Here is a 21,308-nt window from a genome sequence, read left to right on the forward strand (position 1 = left end):
AATGAGTAAGTATATCTTCTGATCGAATTGATTGCTGTTTACAGAGGGACGACTCTGGAATGAGCAATCAACTGACGAGAACAAAGGCTCACAGCGAGCGAAGGCTCTGGGTGGAAGCAACAGCGTGCCTGGGGCACAAGTGGCCAGTTGTTTAAGGCAGTGCTGGCAGTGACATGGTTAGGAAGATGAATTGCAAAGGAAAGAAATTGTAATTTAGTTGTCACAGTAAGTTAGGACCTACCTCTGGTTTTTCTATACTTTTGGGCTGTGTTGATATTGAAGCGGATGTGTAATGTTGATCGAAGGGGAGCTAAAAATATTTATCCTACTATCTAGTTGGTTGTCACAGTAGAAAACCTGAGCTAATCAGAAAACGGAGACATAAGCCTGCACTAAACCTATTAAAAATGGAAACAGGATTTTTTTAATTTCCTAAATTATCTTTCAGGTGCATACTCCCTTTCAATAAGAGATTGGGATGAAGTAAAAGGTGATAATGTCAAACACTACAAAATCAGAAAACTTGACAGCGGTGGTTATTACATTACAACAAGAGCACAGTTCGAGTCACTACAGAAGCTGGTGAAACACTACACAGGTACCTCCCTTTCTAAAAGGTTCAGATAATTGAGGAGTTTGAAAACATACTGTTTGAAAAGTGGTGGAAGAATAAAATGCATGCAGAGTTGAAAATCCTGAGAATCGCTTACTTCACTCGCACGTGCAAGCGCATACTTGCATAAGCAAAGTGAAGTTTGTTGTGTTGCATGTAAAAAAAAACTACATTGCTTGAGTTAATGTATAGAGAAATCTCTTTCTATCACTTGCTTGATGAATGTGCCACAGTTCAGAAATGTGTTGTATAGAATATTTAATTACTTCTGTAGTTGCCTCCAGCTGATTCAAGCACAACATTCCAATATATCAAAGCATGGTCTGGTTTATAATGACTGTTCCATTGTAATTGGAATAGGCGACTCAGGTGATTGTTTAAACTTAGAATTTTTTTTAAATTCTAATTTTATCTAGGACGGGATTTAAAATTAGTTTAATCGATCTGCTCATTATAGCCAGGTGATATTACATCATAAAGAAATAATATGTACCTTAGGAGTTTAAAAAATGTCACCAAATTTAGAATCCTAAAGGATGAAATCTTTAATTGATGAATTGTAGTATTATGAAATGTTTCTTTGTATGTTCCCTGCATTCCATCTTTTTTACTGTGTCTTTCACGTTTCAAAATGTTTTTAGTGAATTTGTATTTTACCAATTTCTTTAGATCATGCAGATGGTTTGTGCCATAGATTAACTACTGTGTGCCCTACTGTGAAACCACAAACCCAGGGACTGGCTAAAGATGCATGGGAAATTCCTCGGGATTCCCTGCGTCTGGAAATTAAACTTGGACAAGGCTGTTTTGGTGAAGTTTGGATGGGTAAGTTTTTTAGTGAGGAAGGGGAAGAGTAGTCCCTTTTTTTTTAAAATACAGTGAAACCTGTAAATTACAGACACCTTAGGGACTGGCATAAGTTGTCTTTTTTGCAGGTGTCCTATTTTCAAAATGGTCATCATATATACTGTTTAAAAAAAAATTCCCAACAATCTTGAATGATCAGCACCTAATCAACTGCACCAATGCTAAGAATCCCCCTCCTGCACACCAGCATTCAGTGCTGTTTACTTAACAGTTTTGCCGTCTACATTCCCATTTAATTTCAAACCGCTTTCACTTGGAGCAGAGTGTAACTTCAGTAATGAACTGTGTTTCTCAGTCCTACTTAGCAGCATTAGGGAAGTCACAGGACAAAAAAGGGGGAAATATAATGACAGGTTGTGCCGGTATATTGAAGCTTCCAAAGACGAGCCTTAGAGTGGATTGAGAACATTTGGGAAGGAAAACACAATGGGTCGCATTATGTGTAGGAGTGAAATTGCAGTTTTCTGGTTGAGCAGTGAGTGCAGGAAGACTGACTGATAGCTGGGACTCACAGGCCTGTCCATCGCTCTATAGAGCAGCAGAGACACCCAGGACAGCCAACCACCTTCACTCCAAAGCCAAAGCTCCTGAAAACGGATCCACCATTAGTAGCCGAGGGAAAGAAGACAATGGCAGGGTCAGAGGAAGAGGAACTGCCAGCAGCCACTGAAATAGTGTATGGACGTAGTGCTGAGGCAGGAATGGACGGCCCCTCTCGCTGTCACATACGCTTTTCTTGATTCGGAAGGCTGGTGAGGTCAGTGCATGCAGGTCAGTGCGAGGCAGCAGCGGGTTTTGTGAAAGAAACGGCTTTTGTCAAAAGGGGAGTTCTTTATCCAGCATCCATAGCGGCAGAGAAACCGATCTATCCCTGCGACAGAGTCGTGCAACCATTCAATCTCAGAGCAGTTTCTCTGCCGCTATGGATACTGTGTAAAGAGCTCCTCATTCCACAAAAGCTGCCGCCACTTCTTGCTGATTTGCATGCACTGACCTCACAGAATTTGAGGGAAGAAAGGAAGCAAGCTGCAAGGGGCAGCACCAGTGATCCCGACTCGGTGAAAGTTCCAGATACAGCAGCTTTGCTACAGGCTGTGTGTAATGTATGTACCTTTAAGGGGGAGAACTACTTTTTACAGCTCCTGTATACTGTAGTACTGGCAGTGACCACACCTGTATATAAACCCTGAGTAGTGATCTGTACAGTTAGTTCTAGAGTAACCCTCATTCAGTAAACACCTGTTGATCGTTCCCTGCAGTCTTTGTCTGATTATTGAAGGACACAACATTAAGATACACGGATATAACACTGTGCACCATGTTTTAAGTTGTAAAAGGGCTTGGTGCATTGAAGGCTGTCCGTAGTTCGTAATTTGCCAGTGTCCGTGGTTTCAGAGTGCCTCTTGTATATTTTATCATGTAAGTTATTTGGGGGTCTCAATAAGTGTCTCTTTTTTGCAGATGTCTTGAGTTTCCGTTTATATAGGTTTCACTGTACAATCTATGTTCAGAGAAACACCAAACTGAAACTTTATTTTTAAATCAATTCAAACATGTTTCAGAAAATGTATTAAACTTGCTGCAATATTACTATCTTTTTTCAGTAGTACATTTCTGAATTACAGCACTAATTTTATGGTTAGTAATTAAAGATAATATGGTTGAAATGTCTGGTTACAGTTTTGTTCATGCAAAGAGAATTGTTTATTTAGCTAATTTCTTCTCCGGGTACAACACACAATCCCTGTTTTAAGTTGGGTGAGGTAAAGAATTAGTACAACTGACTTCTGAAGTGTGGAGATACTTCCGGTATATTATCCTCTTTTTCCTTTTTCAGGAACTTGGAGTGGAACCACAAAAGTGGCAATTAAAACACTAAAACCTGGTACCATGTCTCCAGAAGCTTTTTTACAAGAGGCTCAAATTATGAAGAAATTGCGTCATGATAAACTGGTACCATTGTACGCTGTTGTCTCAGAAGAGCCAATTTACATTGTAACAGAATACATGGCAAAAGGTTAGATTATTTGTAAATGACTGTCTTGTAAAACTGCTACAGTAAGTATGCATACACTATTACACATGAAGCTTTAGTGTACTTGGGCACCAAGTGAATTCCAATTGAACACGAAGGACCCTAGTGCAATGCACATTTCTTCTTTTGCTCTTTGTATGTTCTTTATATATTTTTAAATATGTTTAAAGTTAAATTAACCTCTTCCTATCACTGGTAAGGGGAAAAAAAAGTTTTTAGATGAATAGAATCTGAAATAGACAGCAATAAAATACTTCTGCAGTTGACACCCAAAGTAAGGAACTGAAAAGATCCTGTAACAGAAATTAAGGGAAGAAAGAAAGAAGTTGCATTTATAAAAGACTTCATCAAATTATCCGTTTTTGGTGGTGTTACATAAGAAATAGGGACAGGAGTAGGCCATTTGGCCCCTCGAACCTGCTCCGCCATTCAATAAGATCATGGCTGATCTGGTCTTGGCCTCAACTCTAATTTCCTGCCCGCACCCCATAACCCTTGACTCCCTTATCGTTCAAAAACTTGTCTATCTCCACCTTCAATATATTCAATGACCCAGCCTCCACAGCTCTCTGGGGTAGAGAATTACAAAGATTCACGACCCTCTGAGAGAAGAAATTCCTCCTCATCGCCATTTTAAATGGGCGACCCCTTATTCTGAAACTATGCCCCCTAGTTCTCTGCATCTACCCTGTCAAGCCCCCTCAGAATCTTATATGTTTCAATAAGATCACCTCTGATTCTTCTAAACTCTGATGAGTATAGGCTCAACCTTTCCTCATAAGACGACCCCTTCAACTCAGGAATCAACCTAGTGAACCTTCTCTGAACTGCCTCCAATGCAAGTATATCCCTCCTTAAATAAGGAGACCAAAACTGTACGCAGTACTCCAGGTGTGGACTCACCAACGCCCTGTACAGTTGCAGCAAGACTTCCCTACTTTTATACTCCATCCCCCTTGCAATAAAGGCCAATATTCCATTTGCCTTCCTAATTACTTGCTGTACCTGCATGCTAACTTTTTGTGTTTCATATACAAGGACACCCAGATCCCTCTGTACTGCAGCATTTTGTAGTGTCTCTCGATTTAAGTAATAATTTGCTTTTTTATTTTTCCTACTAAAGTGGATAACCTCACATTTTCCCACATTATACTCCATCTGCCAAATTTTTGCCCACTCACTTAACCTATCTATATCCCTTTGCAGATTCTTTGTGTCCTCTTCACAACTTGCTTTCCCACCTATCTTTGTATCATCAGCAAATTTGGCTACATTACACTCGGTCCCTTCATCCAAGTCATTAATATAGATTGTAAATAGCTGAGACCCCAGCACTGATCCCTGTGGCACCCCACTAGTTACAGTTTGCCAACCTGAAAATGACCCATTTATCCCGACTCTCTGTTTCCTGTTAGTTAGCCAGTCCTCTATCTATGCTAACATATTACCCCCAACCCCGTGAACTCTTATCTTGTGTAGTAACCTTTTATGTGGCACCTTATCGAATGCCTTCTGGAAATCCAAATACACTACATCTATTTTAAATGGGCGACCCCTTATTCTGAAACTATGTCCCCTAGTTCTCTGCATCTACCCTGTCAAGCCCCCTCAGAATCTTATATGTTTCAATAACATTGCATTGTCAATTATGTCTTTTTTTCACTCCTGAGATTTTGGTTTAGAAGCACTATATTTGCATTTGTGTGTATATGTTCCAGTGTAATGTATGATCACTTTCACTTTTTGTTTCAAACATTAACTGAATGTGATTCCTGCACCTCAGGCTATATAACAGAAGGAAAGATTGCTCCAATCAATTTGTGTGCCAGTTGCTATTAAATAATTTGCCTGTCACATGTTTTGACTTGATTGCTAAACAGACATTATTCTACTGACTTTATGCATCACCATGCAAGATTGGCAGTGGAGAATATGTGTTTGTTGTGTGGACCAGAATTACACTTACTTTTAGAAAATTATTTATAAGTGCAATTCTAGCCCTCAGTAGATACATATGCTCTTTTTATATGATTTGGGAGACATCACATTTGACATTTGTGATGAACCCTTTTGATGTGTACTTTTGATTTTAAAATATTTTTTGCAGTCTCAACGCTTGTGGCAGTACACTGCAGTACTGCATCAAAAGGTGTTTGAGGCATGGGAGAGTGTTATACTCTGCCCATCATTCCCCAAATTCTAGCTCTACATATGCCTGTAATGTAGTTTAGGTTAACATTTTTGCCCTTTCAGATCCTCCTTTCCAGAGTGGAGTAGGAAGGAATATTAAATCAGCTTAATCTCCTTGGAAAATGTTATATTTAATTTTATTTTTATTGCTGGAAGCATAAAAATGAAAGTTTATGTCTACGAATGCCAACTTGTCACCTCAGTAACAGTTCATTAGTTTAAAATGTATTTGATCTATTTTCAGTGGAGGAAAAGGTATCTATTTTCATGGTGCTTTTGGAAATGCTTTAACTGATGTGGCTACACAAAGAAGATTGTATTTTTGTAAAAAAAATATCTTAACAAAACACTCGCCATTACATTGAGAAAAAGTAAACATGCCAGATTGTTCAACACCCCCATGCCACCAATTTTATTAATTTCTACACTCTTTAGGTCCTCTTTGTACCATTCACATGGTGGTTGGCGAAAGGACTGTCAGGATATTAATGTCGCCTTTGAGCCACTACTGTATGTGCAACAGGAGCCTTCAGCGATTCATTGTCCAATCCCCTATGGAGAAACAGCAGGACCCCTTTTTCCTGCATTCCACCTATCTCCAAGCATGACAAAAATCGTTATCTTACTTCGGAAAATCTGTAGCACAGCACATTCATTCTTCAGTCCACTGTACAGCAGGTTTTTTTCGTTGAATACTTGTTAGTGTACTAACTTTATTAAATCATCTATAAATGACCATGTGATATGCAGCTCACTCTGCTGTGTTAGTGGTTGAATGTGGGTTCCAGTAAAAGTAAAATATATTGGGCCGTATTTTATGACCCCTGCGGGTGCATACAAGGTGCGCACGCGCCTGTAGAGGCCGCACAAGTGCTGGGTTTAGGCATGCGAAGCACATGCGCTAAAACCTGGCACTTGCGATCTGTCAAGAATCTTCTTGACAGATCCTCTGCATCCCCAGGAAAAGGGCCTCTGCAGGTGGAAAGTTGCGCTATTTGCCCAACTTCCACCCGCTGAAAGGCCATGAAATTTTTACACCTGGTAAAAACAGGCATAAGACATGCTTTTACCAGCATAAGAGTTTTTAAAAAAATAGAAAAATAAAATTTTATCACTCACTTATACATTAAAAACCCTGTCCAATAAGGCAAGTTTATATTTAGCCCCGTTAAAACATTTCTTAAAAATTAAATTTTTGTTTAAAATATTTAATTAAATGCCATTTTAATTAATTTTATATATGTAATTTTTTTTTACTTTTTCATGTGTTCGTGTATTTTTTAAGTGATCCCCATTCATACTTACGACAGTTCCGTGTGTACGGAACTCGCATAAGTATGAATGGAGATTCCCTTCTTACATTGGTTGGGCTGGCCCACGTGATCCTAGGGGCGCTTACAAACCGCATGCGCCCCTGGGATACATGGGCCTCTACGCATTTCTATTAGGAGAAGCCCAGGACCGCAAGCCTCTATCTCCCAGACCACCAGGTAAATGAGTAGATGTTTTGATGATCGGAGGCATCCGTCCACGGGAAGCCTCCGATTGCAAATTCGGGCCCATTGTTCTCTGGTCCAGTGATGTGCAACTCTGCAGCAAATAGGTTGCCTGCTAGTAAACTGAAGTAATGTATACCAAACAAATACTTTTGTTTGGTCAACCATATGCGGAGTGCAGCTTGCTAAAATGTGGCTGGTTATGTATATTTTGAGTGATCTTCCAGCAAAGCTCTTGACAATACTCGACCAGCACTATTTTACTGACTGCTAACCCATTTCACTGTCTCAATATACTGCTTTTGTTTCATCCAGTTATATCCAGCACTCCTTGTAAAAAGAAATTGTGTGGCCATTGGCGTTACACTATCACAAAAGTGCTGTCAAATAGGAGCTGGAAACAGCTCCAGGAGACTAAAGGTGTACTCCTTCCCTAATTGTTCAAAAGCAAATAATGAAAGTGGTACAAATAAACTGAAGATTAACTTTATTTACTGTTGCAGGAAGTTTATTGGATTTTGTAAAGGAAGGTGATGGGAAATTTCTGAAACTTCCTCAACTTGTTGATATGGCTGCACAGGTGAGTAAGTTGTCTATTACAGAAGTGCTATATTTATTGCAAAACATTTTTTAATTGTTTAGTTATAGAAGCATGGTCAAAGTTGAGACTAATACATTTGTTAAGCTATTTTATTTTAGCACTAATATTATAAATACTGCTGAAAGTAAGTTCAATCTGTAAGTTAGAGTCCATGATTGGGGCAAATTGTACATACTTTTTGACAAAATAAGATGTTGATTTTAATGCACTTCATGTTATTACATTCATATCAATTGGGATCTCCTGAATTCACATTCCTATCACTTACTCATTGCCCTGCCCCATTCAGTCTGTCCAATTTTAGATTTGGCGAAAGTTGGCAATCCTATCGCCCAGTGAAGCCCTTGTTTGAATATCAGCAGAAGCTGGAATTCTAACATAGATATCCCTTTGGCTTAATTTACCAGACTGTCCAATCTTATTTTGTCATTGATTTATGAGTTTTGCTAATTAACAAAATCTGTGATAGATGCCCATTATTTGTGCTTCAGTTTGTGTCATGCTTATTCTACGTATTGTAAAATTCACAGGGTGAATTCTAAGCATTATAGTTCTTTTGCTAATTGCCACGTGATTAATTTTTGTGTCCCAAATACTTAGTGGTAGTAAAAGGGGTAATGCACTCCTGAATATGTACAAGTAGTAAATGTTCAATCTTGCCACTTGATTTTTACTGATGTACATGGCAGTTTTCTTCTAACTACAAATGCTGATTTTTGTATCATACCGCTTGGTGTAGTTGATTAAAATTATGTAAAATACCTGCTTAAATGTGTTGAACTTTTGTGTTGTTCGATAAGATTGCTGATGGCATGGCATATATTGAACGAATGAACTACATCCACAGAGACCTGAGGGCAGCCAACATCCTTGTAGGTGACAATCTTATATGTAAAATAGCAGACTTTGGTTTGGCACGGTTGATTGAAGACAATGAATACACAGCGAGACAAGGTAAAGTTTGATCATTCTATCTATGTTAGAAACATGCATAACTCTGTATAGGTATACTGGTCCAGTCAATAACTAATATGTTCTTCTCGCTTAGGAGCCAAATTTCCTATCAAATGGACAGCTCCAGAGGCTGCTTTATATGGGCGGTTCACAATCAAATCTGATGTGTGGTCTTTTGGAATTCTGCTGATAGAGTTGGTTACTAAGGGAAGAGTGCCATATCCAGGTAAACAAAAAGCAAAATTCTTGACCACTGGATCTTTCAATAAAATGCTGAGAAAACATTTAGGTGAATGTTTCAGTTAATGAAGGAAAGTTGTTTTTCAGAGATGTAACTTGAGGACATACATGATGGTCCTGTATGCCAAGACAGCCGTTGTGCTACCAACGCAGGTAGCACAGAATTGGGAGAGTAGACTCAACAACAGTTTCTTTCTGGGCTCCAATTCAACGTTCTTCTATATTTAATGAGCTGAAGTGCTTGTCCACTTCATGCCTTAGGATAATTAAGGCCCCGGAGTTGATGCAAAAATATTTAAATTAACAGCTAGCATAATTCTGCAGGATTTGTCCCAAAATGCATCAGTCCCAGACCATATCTGCAGACCTTGGCACAATGACTGCTCATGAAGGACAACTGCTTCAGCTTGCTCTGGGTCTGGAGAGCAGAACTTTGCAATCTGTAGTAAGGACACTTGCAGCCAATTTGCAAGATTGCCACTGCTCTCAACTGTTGTGCCTATAGCTCATTCCTGGTTAGTATTGCAAAAGAAATAATGCTGACCACACTTAGGCCGGAATTTTCTGGGGGGTTAGCGGGCGGGTTGGGTGGGAAAGTTTTTTTTCGCAGCGGGTCGGGATCCCGCTGTGAACCCGCCACCACGCGCCTTTCCCAATGTCGGGTCTGTCAACGCTGAGCAGACTCGACCGGCAGTGGCGAGGGACCTAATTAAAATGATTAGCATCTAGTTGCCAGGTGATTAACAGCCTTTTTTCACTTACATTTTGTCTTTTAACTTCATGACCATGGGATCCCCGCTATGCGCAGACCATGACTGTCAAGCTGAGGCGGGAGTTCAGTGGCCATTGCTCCAGCTGATTACTTGACAGCTTCAAATGTACAGTAAAAGCTCCCACCTGACTGATAATTTACTTTCCTCAGGCAGAAGCTTTTTCTCACTCCATTTCCAGCACACATTTTGCAGGCTTTCCCCTTTCCATTCTCCAACCACTCTCGCCTCATTGGAAGAACCCTCACAATTGACAGAATGCTTCTGTCATCTCTACTTCAACTGCCATCTATTCCATCAACATGGGTGCCCTTTTATACTCTCTCACCTTGTTCCTCAGAATCCCACCACGATCAGCCCCAACACCAATAACACCAACCTTCTCCGCAATCAACTGATGCTGCACAGGACAGAGGACATCAGCACACGACCACATTGTTGCCCGGGAGGCCAGGGATGGCCTCACCATGGCCACATTTACTTCACTTGACGCTTTACATCCTGGCTGCCACGTGATATGCCAGTTGGCACCACGCCACACCAACACCATAAAGCATCCCTACAATGCCTAAGCCATTCCTTTCACACTCATGACCATTGCGGTCATTATGTCTCACCATTCACTGCAACTTATTAAGCCACTTCTAAAGGTGCACACAAATCCGTCCAAGAACACAAAGGGGGAGAAATTGGGTGGAGCTGCAAACGGGGCGCCAAGCTCGCCTGGGCGCCAGATTTTGCGCTGCGATCGGAGCAGCAGCGATCGCCGGAAATTCAGCTTGAGCGCCCCAAGAGGGACACGGGGCGAGGCTCGAGGCGCTCCGCGTCCCTCTTAGGGCGCTGAAACTGAATATCGCAGCACAACGTGCCACAGCGCCACACGCTGCGGCACGGCGCGCTGTGGTACTGCAGGCCTTCCTCCCATTCTTAAGGGGGAGGGGCCTGCACCAGCGCGATGAGCGATTGCGAGTGCCGGCAAAAGAGCCCGGCACCGAGGAGAAGTGCCGGGCTCTCGGAAAACAGCCGGCAATGCCGCGGGGGGAGAACAGGAGGCCGGGGATGGAGGTGCTGGCAGGCGGCCGCCGGAAAAAACGGCCGCCCCTCACCTCCACCTTAATTTGCGCCACTGCCGCCACAGGTAGGCCCCGTGAACCGGGCGCGATTAGCGAGCGGCGCTACAGAGGCGGTCGCTGCCAAATATCACGATCGGGGCGGTAGCAGGGCGCTGCGTACACCGATGACTTCATCGGTGGCAGCGCAGCGCAACAGGCTAACGCCGCCATTAGCGCCCCAGCTAAATATCGCGGGAGGCGTGGCCAGTGGCGCTAAAGCCACTGAGTGCCCTCTTTAGGCGCTAACTGGTGGCGCAGCCCACCGAATTTCTCCCCCAAAGTGTTGAAAATAAATGTTTCAATATTTGACACCACATTAACAGAAACTTTACATAAACATTGCATAAAACACCTTGTGTGTTGGTATGATTGCACTAGGATGAGTGTGAGGGGTGGTTAGTGAGATGGGGATGTGATAATATAGATAGAGAGGAATGGGTGGAGGTGCAAGGTAAGTTGGTGTGAGTAAGGACATGCAGGTGTAGGGTAGGGAAGGCAGAGTGATGGGGATATGATGAGAGGTACAGCAGGATGAGGTTGAGTGTGGCTTTGTACTAACGTTTCGTGACCTACTGAGATAATTGAAATGTTTGCACCACTGCACCCAGATCCTCCTGACCTCATCCCTGCTTGTGCCCTCCTGCAATGTGCAACCAGGCTGTGTTGATCTCCTCGGGAGGCCTCTTCCGCCCATGGGAAGGGAAGAGGACTTCCCTGCATGCTGTGACTCCCTCCATAAGCATATGGAGGGAGTCATGGGAGAGCCTGAGTGCAGCCCTGTGCCTTTGTGCAGTCATTGTCAGTGTTTGCAGCACCTCAGTGCTGTAGAAGACTGACAGCACAAATGTCAAGACAAATGTGCAATGAAATGACGTCACCAGACCCGCTTCCTCTAATTGGCTGGGAAACGCGCTGGGCGGGCTTAACAAGCCCAATCAATGGTAAGTCTTTTTACACAACGGGGTGGAGCCAGCAGCGGGGTCGGGACCCGCCACTGACGTCGCCCGCCCTGGACCCACTGAGCTAAGTAAAATTGCAGCCATAGTGCAAAATGTGTCAGTCAGTATGGTCAACGTTTACATCTCCTTTCCCTCTCGTGTCTGCCCAATGTCACCACACTGGTGCATTTCCCAAAGTGCAAGGGGTCACTTATAACTGCCATGTGCCCAACTTGAGCTCATCCAGGGTGTCGGTAAGTGACCAGGTTTGGATTTCAGTGCTTTGATGTATGAAGCCAAGAAAAATATGCATGTGGCAAGGCTTTCAATTGTGTGTTGCATCTTGACTGTATGCCCTACTGCAAATGCAAAGAGACAGATGTAAAGTTGTGTAATGGATTATCATGGCAAACTGTAAATACGGAACACTTTGTGGCATTAAATCTTGAGGCATTTAGGAACATAGGAATGGGAGTAGGCCATTCAGTCCCTCGAGCCTGCTCCGCCATTCAATGAGATCATAGTTGATCTACAACCTAACTCCATATTCCAGCCTTTGGCCCATATCCCTTAATGTCTTTGGTTAACAGAAAGCTATCAATCTCCAATTTAAAATTAACATTTGATCTAGCATCAATTGCTGTTTGCGGAAGAGAGTTCCAAACTTCTACCACCCTTTGTGTGTAGAAGAGTTTCCTTATTTCACTCCTGAAAGGTCTGGCTCTAATTTTTAGACTATGCCCCCTAGTCCTAGAATCCCCAACCAGTGGAAATAGTTTCTCTCTATCTACCCTATCTCTTTCCCCTTAATATCTTGAAAACTTATATCCGATCACCCCTTAACCTTCTAAATTCCAGGGAATACAACCCTAATTTGTGTAATCTCTCCTCGTAACTTAACCCTTGAAGTCCGGGTATCATTCTGGTAAACCTACGCTGCACTCCCTCCAAGGCCAATATATCCTTCCTGAGGTCTGGTGCCCAGAACTGCTCACAGTACTCCAGGTGTGGTCTAACCAGGGTTTTGTATAGCTGCAACATAACTTCTACCCCCCTTGTATTCTAGTCCTCTAGATATAAAGGCCAGCATCCTATTAGCCTTTTTGAATATTTTCTGTACCTGTTCATGATATTTTAATGATCTATGTACCTGGACACATTTCGAAAGTACCCTGTTCTATCCTTTTTAGGTCCAAAGTGGATGACCTCACATTTGCCTACATTGAAATCCATTTGCCACTGTTTTGCCCATTCACTTAATCTGTCGATATCCCTTTGTAATGTTATGCTTTCATCTACAATGCTACCTATCTTTGTGTCATCAGCAAATTTGGATATATGACTTTCTATGCCATCATCAAAGTCGTTAATAAATACTGTAAGTGGCTGATGCCCCAACACAGATCCCTGTGGGACACCACTAGTCACCTCCTGTCAATTTGAGTACCTACCCATTATCCCTACTGCCTACTGCCTGTCTCCTGCCACTCAGCCAATTTCCTAACCAGATCAATAACTTGCCTTCAATTCCGTGGGCTTCTACCTTAGTTAACAGTCTCTTATGTGGGACTTTATCAAATGCCTTCTGGAAATCCATAAACATAACATCCATAGACATTCCCCTGTCCACTACTTTAGTCATCTCCTCAAAAATTTCAATCAGGTTTGTCAGGCGTGACCGACCTTTCACAAATCCATGCTGGCTCTCTCTGATCAACTGAAAATTTTCAAGGTGTTCAGTCACCCTATCCTTAATTATAGACGCTAGCAATTTCCTGACAATAGATGTTAGGCTAACTGGTTTCCCTCTCTCTCCATTTTTAAATAGCAGAGTGACATGCGCAATTTTCAAATCTAAAGGAACGGTTCTTGAATCAAGAGAACTTTGGAAAATTATAGTTAGGACATCTGCAATGTGCACACCTACTTCTTTTAAAACTCTGGGATGGAAACCATCTGGTCCTAGGGATTTGTCACTCTAGTGCCATTATTTTCTTCATACTGTACATGGTACTGCTGATTAGTCTTGCCAGATTGCTTAAAGTGTGCCATCTTCAGCCTATTCCATGTTCTGCAGATACAGTAGGCATTAGTGAGCATGCCTCCCCGTTCCTGACTGGTGTGGTGAACAACTGTCATCTGGGGATGTTGCCCTGGAGTTCTAAACAGGGCAACCCTCTTCACATCCACCTCCTACAGCAGTATGTCCACTTTGCCAGCCATCAAGCAAGGGGGTCAGTGGTCGTGCCGCTGCACCATTTTCCCACCAACTTGTTTCATCCCTCCCCATTAGAGTTTCTATCACTCTCGGCTGTTGCTTCTCCCTCCCACCATAAAGCCTTTGCTTGAAACATACTGTGGAGTTCCCTGCCCAAGTGATGACATGCACTGGGTGCATATTTAAATGATATTTGAGCTGGCCTCACCATCTGGCAAGCCAATTCATCATTCTACCAGCATGTGATTTGGAACTCATGCAACAGTTCCAGCAGATTTTTGGCCAAGTTCTTTGTAGTCTTGCCATTGTCAGTACTGCTGTCATTCACTCCTGGCTTGTTATAATTAAGGCTGTGCTTTTTTCATGGATGCCACAGCTCCATGATTTTAATGCTTAATCAAAAATCAATGGTCAGAGGTGGTGACTTTCATACTTTAGCAATATGTTTGTTTTTTCAATCAGCCTGCTTGACCCTCTACCCTACTCCATGCTGCTCTCCAATGTACTCCTACCAAGCCCAGTGCCAATTCTCCATCCCACCGCCGCCACAGATGAGAGTGAATTAATATTAAAAATATTCATTTCCAAAATAAAACTACCACCGCTTTCAGTTGGAGTGTGTGTGTCCTCCAGTCAGGACCCACAATACTGACTCTAGCATCAGCAGTAACTGGCTCAGGTGAAAGAGCCATTAAAGACTCAGTTATAGCTTGAGCATGCCAACATCTCCAGTCCCTTTCTTTTTCTCTCTCTTCTCCCCATCCCATCACCCAACGGATTGGATTGCAGCCCCTATGGAATGCCACCAATCAGGAATAGCCACAGTCTTTGCCACTTTAACAGTGGTGGGCAGAAAAGGGAGCAAATTATGCAAAAACTAAATATTAAACCTAGTTGCAGCAGTGCGGGGGCAGAAAGGCTATGTGCCCCACTGGGTGCCCCGCTGGGTGCTCCACTGGGTGCCCCACTGGGTGCTCCCTCCTAGTTGTTCGATCGCTTGATTCTCTCTCTATCACTTTCAGGTATAATTAAAGTTATTCACGACTGTTCGGAATTTTTACTGGCTTCCGTGACTTAACATTTTTTAACTAAATAATCCATTTTCCCAAAAAATTTACCATGAACAGCTCTACCATTTGCGAGTTATAAGGGTCCGATTTGAAATCAATTTAGACAATCCGATTTCATTCCCTAGTGGACGCAGGTCCACAGTTGTAACTCACTCAAACCACAAGGACGGATGGTGTAGGATTGCTGCATTGTGAGGAGCTGTTCTGAGATTAGCAGGACACGTTTTTGGGTCAGACTAGATGGAGCTTTGTTGTACATCTGGCCCAAGTTATAGGAGTACTAGATGCTGACTTTGAAAGCCAAAAATGAAAAACTGTTCCATTCTATAGGGGAGGATGATCTCACTGCCAGATTAGGTTGTGGTGTGATTATGACACACGTGCCACAATTTCCATGGCAGTACCACTGCAGACTGGATGTGTGAATAAAATCTAAATGGAACAAAAGAACTTGCATTTAATATAGCACCTTTCCAAACCTGGGACACCCCAAAGTGCTTCACAGCTAATGAAATACTTTTGAGTGTAGTCACTGTTACAACTTAGGGAAATGTGGCAGCCAATATGTACACAGCAAGGTCCCACAAACAGCAATGAAATAATAACCGTGTAATCTGTTTGTGATGTTGGTTGCGCAATAAATGTTAGCTAGGACACTGGGAGAACTTCCTTGCTCCTCTTCGAATAGTGCAAGGGCGGGGCCTTGGGTTGACGTCTCATCCGAAGAATGGCGCCTCTGACAGTGTAGCACTCTTTCAGAACTACACTGGAGCATCAGCTTACATTATGGGCTCAAGTCTGTTAGAAAATTCATATCACACAGCAGAAGTGTGTAGTGGAATGTAAATGAAGGCCACAAGCTAAGAGCTGAGTCTCTGGGGCTCACTGATGTTGAAATAGTCCATTGAATTATTTCAGAAGCTAATCGGGCCAATTTGGCAGCGTCTACCCTTTGAGTCATAACCCCAAAATGTAGTCTGCAGACAATGTGAAAAAAATATTGAAGTCGCAATGTTTGAGTTGGGTATTTAAAATGAAGGTTGTTACAATTGTCTTGCATAAAAATAATTCCTAACCAAAAATAGTTTTCAGGAGTTAAATCCAATCCAGACACTCAAAAGCTATCGGAGAATTCCATTTTAAGGGTTCTACATAAAACCTACACAGCCTGAATTTAATTTCTATTTAACAGATTCACAGTACAGGTTTGTCATCACTACAGTAGGTACTTAAAAAATCACTCATCTGTTTTTATTCTGGATAAAGGATGGGAAAAGTTTTTAATTTAATAGAGATACAAGTCATTTGCTAATTATTCAAACCTTCTCCACAGGTATGGTGAACAGGGAAGTTCTGGAGCAAGTGGAACGGGGCTACAGAATGCCTTGCCCTCAGGGATGTCCAGAGTCTCTCCATGAGCTCATGAAACAGTGTTGGAAGAAGGATCCAGATGAAAGACCAACATTTGAATATATACAGTCCTTCCTAGAAGACTACTTTACTGCTACAGAGCCCCAGTACCAACCTGGAGATAATCTATAAGCCAAGTCAACTGCAGTAGGCTGTTGGTCTGTCAAGACTAAAGGATCCCAAATGGTGGTGTGTCTTCTCGATACTGAACCAACATTGATATACAGTCTGGAATGCCACTGCGCGGTTGCACAGAACCACTTTTTTTCTTGAACTGAACGCGTGTCGTCATTTGCCATTTCACTTCAGGGTACTAAAGGAATTTTTGTGAACACTAATCATTTTTAGGTTAAATATGGTGTAGGAACAACAGGGCCCATATTTCTAAATGTGAAGACCTATACGATCTTATAAAACTCTAACCTAGGTATTAACTAAAGTCCTGTATTTTTGAAGAGGAATAAGTCTTTAACTTTTTAGACTATTGATATAACAATCTGACTTAAACTTCTTAGACTAAATTTGCCTGGGCCTGTTAAATGTAGTGAGTGCAAGAGTTAATCTTGATTTATTGGGAGACCTCAATAATCAGATGACTGTATGTGTGAGTATTGCACTGTGTTCAATACTTCTACTGATGTAACTGGAAATGCAGCATGAGATTTTAAATTTTATACATAGTTTGCTTGGGTTTAATTGAAAAACACAGGAAAATAATGAACTAATGTTTTGTTACATTGTTTATAAACTAAACTACAATTCTTTTTAAACTTGAAATCATGTACAATTAGCTTCATGGAAGTAGGTATGGGGTGCTTTTTGATTTTTGTTGGGAAAAGTTGATTTCAGAATGAACAAATGTCCGTTAGTGACTGTAAAAGGTTTGGTATTTAAGGATGTAGCTTATTTCTAAGAAAGAAACATGCTGAAAATCAGAAATCATGAACAAAGTAATCATAACTTACAGATCCAGACATATCGAGCAATAATTAATGGGGTGGTACTGCTGCAATTGTGATGGTGACTGAGCTAGAAGTGTCAATCATGTGTGAACTGCAACTGTAAGTTTATTATATACTGTGGGAAGGAATGCTGAAACTTAGTCATGGTCTTATCAGTGCTGAAGCACAATTCCCTGAAAGTGAGCAACAGCATTTCCGGATAATGAATTCTAACTTCCAAATGTTTACAGGACTTGCTCTAACTGTGGAAATTGTTCTACAGAGCACATCTTCCTAATCAGTGCCATCACTTGTACATTTTTCACTCCAATTTATTTTGTGATAGCAGTTTTAAAGCTCTCTGTATGAAATCACGGAATCTATGATTTTTGTTTTTGTAACATTTTTGAAAATAAGCAAGCTTGATTGTCTGTTTTCTGTACTAATATCAGAACTCCAACACTGCCAGAAATGCTTTCTGGTGATGTCATTTTGTTTCATTACTGAACTGAATCATTCCTGTAATAGCATTTGTACAGTAAATAAACACTAATTTGTGTCACCTTCTTAATTATTGCTTTACCCGGAGAAAAATTGCTTTGTTTTTAGGTATTTCACAATCTCATCCCATTTCTTTCTCATCACTTCCTCCCCAAGACAAATTTCCTACTGCAGTGCACAATTTTCTGTTTTCCATTTATAGTGTTCACTTGCAACATCTACTTTATTGCAATCTCATCTCTAAGGCAATTCCATTAATTTCCAAGATATGTGGAAAAACCATGCAAAAAGGATTTCTCTCTAGCTGCCACATCTATAAAGTTTTCTGTGCCAGTGAAATTCAGTATGCTTTGCAGTCTTGCCCATTGATTCAACAACTTCCACATACAAATAACCTGGCAACCATCGATACTTTGTGAGATGAGAGGGGGAATAGGAGGACAAGGAGCCACAGACACCATTCCTTTAGCAGTCTGGTTTCTCTTGCTATTTTTGATATTACAGGAATTTATGCAATTGCACCTCTTCACAATATTTAGTGCACCAGAAAAAAGTTACTCTTTACTGTTTAAATTTGTCTGTTAATCTACTGCTCACACTGTTTTCAACCTTGCTAAATGGAGAAATTCGAATTGTTTGAAGCTTTTGTTGAAGTTTGGACTTCTGTTAACATGCTGACTTCTGGGGGATAGGGTGTGGATGGATGCTATCCTTTTGACCTCTGGGACTTGGATTCAAATCCAGCCCACTCAGATGCTAATGGGATAAAAGATCCCTCAGTAAGCATGGGTTTACAACACAAAATTGTCTCTAATTCAGCACTAATTGTTAATCTGGGTTTTGAAATAAAAAACTGTCACTGCTGTTTTTCTGAGGTTGGGGCTGAGGCACATTATAAAGGGAACCTTACATCTGTCTGTGATACCTGGCTTGATGCTGCTGTTTCCATTACCTAGTAGTAATGTCCCTCAGCTTAATAAAGCATACAAATAAAGTGCTGACCAGCTTTCCAACCAAATCATGCTCTATTTTGCTCATTCCCAGCATCCAATTGAGTGAATGGTACAGGAAGTTGTGTGTGACTTTGCAGAACTTCTTAAACTGCACAACTATTCCAAGTTAATCAGCAATTTAGTGAAAGTTCTTGTAGAATAGGATTATTTCAGTCAATGCTATGTGTAAAGCTATACTTCAGGCTCATCTAAGCACTCTTAGCTCCAGGTCTGTTCTGCAACATCTGCAGAGTTACCTTTCAGAAGACCAGGATGGAGGTGTCAAGGTTATTTGACACTCTGCTTCCTTCTGCTGAATCTTTAAGACTTTCAAGTTTCAACCAATCAGTTCTGTAATTTCTCTGGTGCTATCCACAGCAAATACCACAAAGGTAGCAATACTAATAAAACCTTCTACTTCCCCCAAAGAACAATCAACTATCACGTTAAATTACCCCCACAGCTCTAGCAAAGCCGTATGCCAATTACTGCCCCATCGGTCTATTCTCAATCATCAGCAAAGTGATGGAAGGTGTCGTCGACTCTGCTATCAAGCAGCACTTACTCACCAATACCCTGCTCACTGACACCTACTTTGGGTTCTGCCAGGACCACTCTGCTCCAGACCTCATAACAGCTTTGGTCCAAACATGGAAAAAAAGTGCTGAATTCCAGAGGTGAGAGTGACTGCCCTTGACATCAAGGCAGCATTTGACAGAGTATGACATCAAGGAGCCCTAGTAAAACTAAAGTCAATGAGAATCGGGGGGGGGGGGGAGACTCTCCAATGGATGGAGTCATAACTAGCACAAAGGAAGATGGTTGTGGTAGGGGAGGTCAATCATCACAGCCGCAGGACATCGCTGCAGGATTTCCTCAGGGCAGTGTCCTAGGCCCAACCATCTTCAGCTGCTTCATCAATGACCTTACCTCCATCATAAGGTCAGAAGTGGGGATGTTCGCTGATGACTGCACAGTGTTCAGTGCCATTCGCAACTCCTCAGATAATGAAGCAGTCCATGCCCACATGCAGCAAGACCTGGATGACATTCAGGCTTGGGCTGATAAGTGGCAGGTAACATTCATGCCACGCAAGTGCCATGTAATGACTATCTCCAACAAGCGAGCATCTAACCACCGCCCCTTGACATTTAACAGCATTATCATCACTGAATCCCCCGCCATCAATATCCTGGGGGTCACCATTGACCAGAAACTTAATTGGACCAGCCACATTAATACTGTGGCAACAAGAGCAGGTTGGAGGCTGGATATTCTGCGGTGAGTGTCTCACCTCCTGACTCCCCAAAGCCTTTCCACCATCTACAAGGCACAAGTCAGGAGTGTGATGGAATACTCACCACTTCCCTGGATGAGTGCAGCTCCAACAACACTCAAGAGGCCCGACACCATCCAAGACAAAGCAGCCCGCTTGATTGGCACTCCATCTGCCACCTTAAACATTCACTTCCCTCCACCACCAGCGTACCATGGCTGCAGTGTGTACCATCTACATGATGCACTGCAGCAACTCGCCAATGCTTCTTTGCCAGCACCTTCCAAACCCGCGACCTCTACCACCTAGAAGGACAACGGTAGCAGGTGCATGGGAACACCATCACCTCCAAGTTCCCCTCAAAGTCACACACCATCCTGACTTGAAAATATATCGCCGTTCCTTCATTGTCACTGGGTCAAAATCCTGGAACTCCCTAACAGCACTGTGGGAGTACCTTCACCACACGGACTGCAGCGGTTCAAGAAGGCAGCTCACCGCCTTCTCAAGGGCAACTAGGGATAGGCAATAAATGCTGGCCTTGCCAGCAACACCCACATCCCATGAACAAATATTTAAAAAGAATACCACCTGATACTGCAGCACATACTGATATTTAAGCTCAAATTAGAATTTGTAATGATCTCCCTGTATCTCCACAAGGATTGATGGGTCAACATTAAACCATTCTTATAAATGTATTAACTAGGCACACCACTGGTTCTTGGAGGGCACAATTCCATTCACTTACTGTGAGACATGGTTTTGCTATTAGCCCAAATTCTTCAAGTAGTCCCTCAAACGGAAAGATATCTTCTCTGTATCTCAGGTGATAGTTTCTTATTACTTTTACATTATACATCCTGAGACCCAGTCACAAGCCAGGATATTCTCCTGAACAACTGGATTTGCTGATTTCTACCATGTCCGAATTTATTCTCCCACCCCTTACTGAGATCCACTTCTGGGAGAACTTAGGACAGAGTTTCCTTGATTTACAGTCAGGGTTGATAAATTGTATATAGTTCTTGTAGCCTAAGAGTTTTTAATTTCACCTGTTACGGATTTTCTTTGAAAAACTCCA

General features: G+C 42.0%; 1 protein-coding gene across 3 annotated transcripts in view; it reads left to right on the plus strand.

The window, feature by feature from the left end:
- yes1 (YES proto-oncogene 1, Src family tyrosine kinase) overlaps positions 1-18,017 on the plus strand; it is a 102,809-nt gene extending 84,792 nt beyond the window's left edge. For all 3 annotated transcript variants that reach the window (XM_085992797.1, XM_085992796.1, XM_085992798.1), the window contains 7 exons: positions 449-598; positions 1,283-1,438; positions 3,318-3,497; positions 7,705-7,781; positions 8,603-8,756; positions 8,851-8,982; positions 16,438-18,017. In XM_085992797.1, the coding sequence (XP_085848923.1) occupies positions 449-598; positions 1,283-1,438; positions 3,318-3,497; positions 7,705-7,781; positions 8,603-8,756; positions 8,851-8,982; positions 16,438-16,646 (1,058 nt within the window). In that variant the 3' untranslated portion in view covers positions 16,647-18,017. The remainder of the gene's footprint in view (positions 1-448; positions 599-1,282; positions 1,439-3,317; positions 3,498-7,704; positions 7,782-8,602; positions 8,757-8,850; positions 8,983-16,437) is intronic.
- Positions 18,018-21,308: the final 3,291 nt, after the last annotated feature.

The sequence above is a fragment of the Somniosus microcephalus genome, chromosome 7 (assembly GCF_052327205.1).
Source record: "Somniosus microcephalus isolate GS21.2 chromosome 7, FLI_Smic_1.0, whole genome shotgun sequence".
In the NCBI taxonomy this organism is placed as follows: Eukaryota; Metazoa; Chordata; class Chondrichthyes; order Squaliformes; family Somniosidae; genus Somniosus; species Somniosus microcephalus.